The 9,001-nt window shown below is 31.3% G+C and overlaps 1 protein-coding gene across 1 annotated transcript; it reads left to right on the forward strand.

Moving 5' to 3' along the window:
- The first annotated feature begins 5,187 nt into the window (after positions 1-5,187).
- On the forward strand, positions 5,188-8,136 carry LOC7476654 (translation machinery-associated protein 22). Its single transcript, XM_002324731.4, has 7 exons — positions 5,188-5,466; positions 5,592-5,690; positions 5,822-5,886; positions 6,387-6,468; positions 6,580-6,647; positions 6,736-6,819; positions 7,769-8,136. Exons 1-7 carry the CDS (start codon positions 5,319-5,321, stop codon positions 7,823-7,825), a joined length of 603 nt encoding a protein of 200 aa, XP_002324767.2. The 5' UTR covers positions 5,188-5,318; the 3' UTR covers positions 7,826-8,136.
- The last annotated feature ends 865 nt before the right edge of the window (positions 8,137-9,001 follow it).

Here is a 9,001-nt window from a genome sequence, read left to right on the forward strand (position 1 = left end):
ATTATGACTTTGTTCCTCTTTAGGGTCTTGCCTGTTTTCTATAAAATCCATCATCAACCTGTTTTGAACCTTGTTATGACTTTGTTCCTCTTCAGAGTCTTAATTGTTTTCTATAAAATCAAACCAATGTGCTGAGACCAATTTCATGATCTCTAGAAAACTATATGCAACGCTTCTCATCACACACAAATAATAATCATTCCCTTTGCAATCCTAAATGCTAATTCATTCATTTGTAAGCTTGTTTTTTTTTTATAAAATTTGGACACTTTCTATAAACATTCCAGTATTCTATTCCTTTCTTTATAAACAAAACCATATAGAGATGAATGAATTATAAACATCTTAATATTCCACCCCTTTCTATAAGCATCCCAGTATTTCATCCTTTTCTTTATAAACAAAACCATATAGAGATTTGAAAAAACTCAAATGAACCCTCATTAGTTCATTCAACTTTCCGAACTCGATATGCAACTTGTAAGTATAGAAAATAGACAATATTGTTGCTTGTGTCCATCGTATAACAACCAATTTTGTTTCCTTCACCAAGGTATGTTTCTTCACTAAAATGCATAGAACTCCCCAAATTCTCCCTCGCCTAAGGTAGTATGACCAAGCCAAATCCCCCTCGATCAGGCTGACTCTTTTATCGAATCCCCTAATTCAGCCACTTAACATATGCATTGGATTTGTGTATGCTATTTCTTAACATCATCCTTCACTAAGATAGCATTGAGTTATCCCTTTTTTGGGTAGTCCTTCACAAAATGATTTCCCTTACAAATAAAAACACATAAATTTGATATTGAACCCTTACATCTTGCCTTCACTTCTGACTGTCCATTGCCAGCAATACATTTAGGTTCCTTTTCACCAAACTTCTTCTTTTTCTTCTACGTCTCTTCCTTTTCCTTAGGTTTATATGATAATTATTTATCTACTACAATAAATTTAACCCCAAATTTAATCACATGATATTCCATATATACTTGTTATATATAGTGCATGGATTTTTATTTTTCAAAAACTTTGGTAGAGAGTTTCTCCTATTTATTTCATTACGAAGTTATCGACTCAATCAAATTTTCACACCCTACAAATAAAGATTTCAACTTTTCTCATCATCCAATATTTTCACCAATTTAGTGTCCCACCTTCCAAGACTTTCACATTCTCAATATCATACAACAATTAATGTTTTTAGCATCTTTAATTTATAATTCAAGACAAAACTTTAATTATTGACATTTTTCAAAGGATAGAATTATTATTAAATAAAATCGAAGTATAGTTTAGCCTATCTAAGGATTTAAAGCAAACTCATGTCAAGACATAATTTAAATTATCCTAGTTTAAAAATAATTAACATTACATCATCCAAGATGATTTTATAACATTCTAAATTAAATCTAAAATATGACATTTAAAACATGTTTAGATACAATGAGCTAAAAATTTGTTTCATTACAAAAATTAATACAAAAGTGAAACTCCTAAAACAACGATGGACCAATATGTTGCTGCAAGGTACTTGAAATTTGTTTCATATAAAATTTATCACTCTTAAAATATAATATAAAATAAATATGCAACACGTAAAAATTCTTTAATTTAACTTAATTAAACAACCCTTGATAAGCTTCACATCTCTAGGATACAAATAAATTTTAGTCCTCTCTTAGACACCTTTTCATTATCAAATGAACTTTTATCTATGACCGAAACCAAGCTTAAACCTTATATCTAGTATATTTATCCGCATTTCCCCAATCTGAGTATTTGTCCTTAAATTGGGATAACTAGCTCAATATGCCTAAATTAGGTGCTAGTCCCTAAATCAGAATAACTAGCTCAAGATACTCAAACCGGGCGCTAGTCCCTAAACTATGATAACTAGCTCAACATATATTATTTGAAAATAAGAATTTTAAATTAAACAAGATTTCAATAACAAACTTAACTTTAATTAAGTAAATTAAAAAGGATATGGTGTTTAAGACCAATCTGGAACTTATGCTTTGCTAGCCATCCCTTGCTAATGTATGGTACCCGCGGTCTCACCTATACCAACACGTACATTGTAAAAACTTCAAATCTCCATACACACAAAATCCACATTTCCATTCGACCATCATAACTAAGTTTTTAACTCATTGATAAGAACTTATAAATCTCTCTTTCTTTCTTTTTTCTGTCGTAATTACGCATAAATTTGGGAATAATATTCCATTTCAAATTTCCTTGAAATTAATAATTTATTCATCTATTAATAATTAAATTAACATGTTAATAACCACATTCAATGGTAAATTAACCATTCTAATTAATGTTTATTGTGTCTTATATGGCATGTGTGCGGCGTCGCGATGATCGTCCTCTCGGATCAAGATCATTTCGGTGATAGGGGAAAGAACTAGGAATTCTTGTTTTTTATTAGTAAAAAAAAAGATGGAGTTGTCATTTAGTATTTTGATCATTAGAAACCCTAATTGATTTTAGAGTCTAAATAAGGGGATTGATTCTTATCAATTTAAGACAAATTATTGTTTATCAACTTAAAACCAAATAACTCCAAACATTCACACAAGTCTTACTAATTTCATAAATTTATATTCAAAATTCAGGCTATTTCAAATAAATCAACATCAATCTAAGCACAACCCATAGATCAAGATTTAATGTTCAAATCGACATAAACTCAACCCTAAATCATGAACCAACATTTAGTATTCAATTAGACATCACAACCCTAAAAATAAACTCGCAATTCAACACAAATTATCAAACAAAAAACACAGATGAATTCAAATCAAATAATGTCCAAACAGTCCAAAAATAGACACAACAATAATCATTTTGTCCCAAAATTCACAATGTTATAGCAATTTGTCCAAAATATATTATGAGTTTATTAATCGACCTTCTGATATGTTTAGCATGTACAAAAATTAACTAAAATCAAGTTAAAAAGACTGTTAGAATAGTGGTGACGCGTGTACCGCGTGCTATCACTGATTGAAAAGCTAAAATTGGTAGATTTAAAGTGGCTCCTTCACCTCTTCCTTTCCTTGCCGACAATGCTCCTCTATGTTCTCCAAGAAAGGACATTGAGGCACATCAAACATCGATCTTTTGTTTATTTTTCTTCCTTCCTTTTTTTACTATTTTGTTTTATGTCTATTGCCTTATAATTTTTCTTCTCATTATTGGTTACTTCAACAATCAACAATGGAGGGAAAAGTGCTAGTCCGTTGTGGCTTGGGCGAGATGAGTGGTTGAGGGTCACAATTTTGTGTGTTTTTAAGCATATAATGTTTTGTATTGCATGCAATTAAAGGGCAATTAAAACAACATATAAAGTTTAGTCATGCAATTAAAAGAAAATTAAAATAAACTAAAAAAACATTATATTTTTTTTATAACAACTCCTTAATAAATTTTACTTGTGTTATCAACTCCTTAATAAATTTTCTTATAAAAATATTCTAACAAAGTTTACTTGTGTTATCATTTGACCCGGTATTTTCCCTATATTTCTTAAATTTTTAATATGCATAATTATTGTAAACTTTGTCAAACCAAGCCTAATTATCCAACATTTATTTTTCTTTACTATATTATAGCTTTTAAATTACAAAAAAAGCCTCTTAGTTTTATAATGTTACATTCACACTCCATTAAAAAAAAAAGTCTAAGTTTATAACTTTACTTTATAATTGTGATTCATAAAGATAAAAAAATAATTTTTAATTATTAATTAAGAACTAGTGTTTGTCCCGTGCTACATATACGGGTGCTCTACTTATTTGAGTTACGTTTGATTCCTTTTCACTTGTCTTTTTTTTTTTTCCTTATTCAAAATTAAAGACAAATTAAAACTCAAAATGCATAATTTATTTGAAGGGTTATAGAGAGTAAGGTTGAAAGGTAAAAGAGAGTAAAGTAAAGTTACTAATGAGATATAACCCAAAAGTTTTATAAATAGTTTTGAAATTTAGTCCGGACCGACGGGTCGATCCGGGACCCGGCTGACCAGAGGCTGGAATCAGGCCGGGTTGAAGAAAAAATAGGAAAAGAAAAAACTCAGTATGACCCGGCGGGTTGACCCAGTGAACCGATTGACCGGGCAAGACCCAGTAAAAGGACGTCGTTTTCATTTTAAAAAAAGAGAGAATTGACCTAGCGACCCGACGACCCAGTCAAAACCTGATGACCCGGACAAAACCCGGAACCCGGACCTTGAACCGAGCCGGGTCTGAAAACTATGGTTTTATAAACCGATATGGAAAAATAAAATCCCTTAATTCTTCTATTTCTTAAATTAATTTCGTTCAACACTTAATAATTTGCATTATAAAGTAAAAGCTCATGTAGAATGTTAATTAGAAAAACTAAATTCAATTAATATAAAAATAAATTTGGTTAATGTTCATGTGGCGACCTTTTGATTTCTAAAATAAATAATCAAAACACATGGCAAAATCCAATTAAAAATTAAGATAATATATTCTTTTACTTTAATGGAAAAAATATAACATGCCAGATAGGCAAGTATCTCTTAAGGCTTGATGAATGAAAAGAAAATGAGATTATATTTATGAAATTTACGATTATGATTACCAGGATCTCAGATGGATTATCAAATTAAAAAAGGGACAGCAACTCATTTTTAAGTGAATGATTGAGTTGTTTTATTGTTTTAAATTAATTTCATTTTTTTATTCATTTCAATTGATTATAAATATATTTTATTTCTATATTTATTCTATTATTACTTTTCATTAAATATTATATTTTTAATTATTTTTTTAAAAATTATTGGTTAGATTTGATGGTACGAGTGTGCTTGGAAGTATGGTTATAATTATTTTTTAAAGTGTTTTTTATTTATAAATATATTAAAATAATATTTTTTTTTAAAAAAATTATTTTTGATATTAACACATTAAAATAATCTAAAAATATCAAAATAATTTAATTAAAAATAATAAATTTTTAATTTTTTTAAAAACACTTTTAAAATTTAAAATGTAAAAACAGCTCGAGCATTGTTAATTATTTATAATTTACTGCTTTTGTCTTCGACTTTTAGACGTAGCAAATATATAAAATTAATTAGTATGTTAGGGTTCCTTGATATTTTATGTAAAAATAGTGCTAAACATTAAGAAAAAAAAAGCAATATAAAAACTTTAAGAATTTAGATGTGTCATTAAGAATCAGGTTCTCTTCCTCCCCTCTGGTCTGGGCATCAAATTATATTTCATAGTACTTAAATTAATCCCGATCACCCCTATCAAAACTCCCAGAATTCCATGGCAGAGAAACCTGATCCAGTGAAAGTGTTATACTGCCCAACATGCTCTCTCCCTGCGGAGTATTGTGAATTCGGGTCTGATTTCGAGAAATGCAAACCTTGGCTCATCAAAAACGCCCCTGAACTCTACCCTGATCTCCTTAAAGGTATGAACTTTTATTTATTTATTTTTTTGTTTCAATCTCGAAAACCCAGAAGACCTCTGCTTGTTTCCTGCTGTAATGACTGATTTTAAGACGCAAAGAATTGATCTTTTCATTTTGGTTGGCAGAGGCTGACGAAAAGGAGGCTGGGAGGGTTTCGGAGCAACTGCACTCAGTTGGAATTTCCTCAATTGGTGCTGATGGGTCAGCTTCTTCTATTCACTCTGGTAACTTTTGTTTTTTACACTTACCCAGTATGAGATTTTAATGGGTGTTTGTGTCGAGAAACATTACACGGGGCATGATTACTTTTGTTCTCCAAAATTTTACCTTTTTGTTCATTGCCTTTTGGTTTCAGGAGAGACATCATCATCTAAGCAAGAAGAAGTGAAAAGGCTTCCAGGTGGCAAAATCAAGAAGAAAGTAAGGACCTGTTTGTGTGTCTTGGAAGCTTTTCATTCTTTGATAGCATTGCATTTGAGATTGGCCAAACGCATGTGAAATTTCAATTCATAAAATTAAATTGTTTTAATAAGTTAACTAGCAACCATCATCGACATGCTTCCTCTGTAACTTGATGATGCTCAATTTGCTTTATTGCATTTGATCATGTATGTGGCACATTTGCTTTCTGTCATATTTTCCACCTCCTCTGTAACTTGGAATCCCAAAGTGGCTTGCATTAGAGGTTTGCTTTTTGTTATATGATGGCAAAGATGTGTGGATGAAGTGAAACTGTAAGAGCGAAGTGCTTATAGAACACATTTGTTGGATGGTTTTTGTCTCATTGAGGAAAAATATTAGTGACTATTGGCCTTTTAGTTCACGAGATGATTTTGTGCTGGATTTAATTTTTAACTAAAATTATAATGATCTGGCATTACTGCATGGCATTTTTATTTCACTTTGCATTATTCCTATAGGTAAGACAAGAAGTTGTAATTGAAAAGGTTGTTCGCAACAAGCGCAAAAGTATCACCATTATTAAAGGATTGGACCTATTTGGTAAGCCTGATGCTGTGTTGGCTTCAAATCATTATCTTGTGGTTTTTTGCGTTAATTACTAATTGCTAAAGTTACTAGTTGTATCTCTTATGATGAAATATTTATGTTCAGGTATTAAATTGAGTGATGCTTCCAAAAAGCTTGGGAAGAAGTTTGCTACTGGAGCATCTGTTGTTAAGGTGCACCAAATGCCTCCTATGATTAACCAAATTCATCACTTTTTGTTCCTCTGAATGATAAATTTTTTTATTCCTTGTTCATTTTCAGGGTCCAACAGAGAAGGAACAGATTGATGTTCAAGGAGACATAGCTTACGATATCGTGGAATTTATCACAGAGACTTGGCCTGATGTAATTTCTTCTAGCAACCATTTTCTACCTTGTCCTTATCTCCTTCCTGACATCCTTCTTAGTTGTCATTCTTCTTTTAGACGTAGCATGTTTTTGAATTATGAATATGAAAGAAGTCCAAAGTCAGTTGACCAAAGTTTTGAGTCAAAAGCTGATTTGTGGGAGTTTAGTTAATTTTAAAAGACCTTTATTTTGAAACCTCAAGACATTCAAAACTATGGCTTTTAGAGCCAATCCTGAATAGAGAGCCATGCACGCATGCAAGTGGAGAATTCACTCTTAAGTTTTGCGTTGTCTTGAAAGTTTATTTTCTTGCTTTTGAGTTACATGTGATAGTCTTTGCTTTTGCCAACGTAGTTATGGTTTGATGATGATGCTGAAGAAAGATTTCAAATATCCAATTCTCTTGGTGAAAGATTCATGCTAGTCTGTACAAAGATTACAGACTTGGCAAGAGTTTCCTTTTGCTCCTATAATGGTTCTGCTGCCTTTTGATTCATAAATTATGCTATAGTAATTATGTTATGAGTAGCATGTGTTACATTTACTAACGTGAAAAATGGCCTGTTATTCTTTATTGGATATTTATACAAGTAGATCATGTTCATGTTATGTGATTTTTGTTCATTCGAACAATTTTACTGATATTTATAATTGTATGAACAAAAATGATGTTTGAAATTTACAAAATCAAAAGTTGCTTAACTAATGCCCATGGCTTTCGTTTGTTTGAAAGCTTCTTGTGTGCTTCCATTATGAATATCGTCTGTCAATTGTTAGTAGAAGTATACTGCGTGTGCGTCACTAATGAATAATGGGTTTTTGTTTTCACAGTAGAACTTCACTGTGTTCTTAAAAACAATCTGTTTAAACTTTAAATTGCCTTATAAATGTTTTGTATCTCTCTTTCATGCTTAACTGGCTTACATTCCACTGTTTTTCCTTTCAGGTTCCTGAAACCGCCATTTACTTCATTGAAGATGGGAAAAAGGTTCCAGCTGCTTGATGTTTGCCTTTCCAAATGAAACTCAGATTGATTTTTGATTTTGAAATGGCCCACTTGTAAGCGCCATTGACAGAATGGAACTTCTGATATCCCTTTTGTTTGGACGAGTTCTCACAAAATCAAGTATGTTTAGTAGGGGAAAAAAATGCAATGGAAGCATGCATCAATGGAGCTGGAGCATCGTGTATCTCCAGTAGATCCATGAATTTGTATTGAGATCTTTTTATGTTTCTTTGTGTCGTGTTTGTTGAATCTAACCTATTAAATTCAAATGGAATAGACATGATATAGTGCAGATATTTTTATTGAAATCAGAGTATTGATTTTGTGGCAGCTAGTGTGAGTGCTGGCTGCTGAGCCACATTTAAAACTTGATGTTAATGCTGAGAAGGAAATTCTGACGTCTCAACTTTGTAGAGCCACCGGAAGAGTCCTAAAAAATAATTTCGTTTGATGCAGGATGCTTTGATAGCGAATCTGTAGCTGCGCGCACGCATTTTGGGTTACCCCTTCAGCCATGTCAACGAAGGTTGTCATCATGGAGATTCTTCGTTCAATGATAATATATCTATCTTATTGGATGTGCCCTCAAGCGTCAAGCTGCCGGCATTAGCTGCTGAGGACATGCATGAGTTCATCTCAAACTGCTATTATAGTTTATAGTATGCTCCCTCCTTAAAATTCTTTAAAAGATTTAAATCTGACATGGATGGTATTTCTCTGACAATACTAAAAAAAAAAAACCCTCGAATCCACTCTTATTATAACTAGAAAATCCACTATTATTATAATTAGAAAACTAGTTAGTGTGTTTTTTTAACACTTTGTACTTTAGGGTTTGTTTTCATTTTATTATTGATGAATTTCTGTTTCTATTAAAACAATAAATTGAAGCTGATATTTTTTTTAATATTGAAACGAAAATGACAAGAAAATGAAATATTATTTAGTTGATCAAGGAATCAAAAATTGAGAAAATGAGTATCTATATAGTGACATGTAGCCAGTAACCTCATAATTGAATGTATTATATAATTTGCTGTAAAAACAGTGTTGAAAGTGACAAATATGAACTTAGACGTCATGAAAGCTAGTGCGTGATTCGATATGTATACGATGTAATCGATGTTAAAAGAATTTTAGATAAGCATATTGATTTCTTTCCTTTATGGAAAC

Source organism: Populus trichocarpa, chromosome 18 (genome assembly GCF_000002775.5).
Source record: "Populus trichocarpa isolate Nisqually-1 chromosome 18, P.trichocarpa_v4.1, whole genome shotgun sequence".
NCBI lineage: Eukaryota > Viridiplantae > Streptophyta > Magnoliopsida > Malpighiales > Salicaceae > Populus > Populus trichocarpa.

Excerpts from the sequence above, each read along its gene's own strand:
- LOC7476654 (XM_002324731.4), top strand. The coding sequence starts at position 5,319 with ATGGCAGAGAAACCTGATCCAGTGAAAGTGTTATACTGCCCAACATGC. Across the intron at positions 5,887-6,386 it reads GTGGCAAAATCAAGAAGAAA|GTAAGACAAGAAGTTGTAAT; the intron begins GTAAGGACCTGT and ends TTATTCCTATAG. Across the intron at positions 6,648-6,735 it reads CTGGAGCATCTGTTGTTAAG|GGTCCAACAGAGAAGGAACA; the intron begins GTGCACCAAATG and ends GTTCATTTTCAG.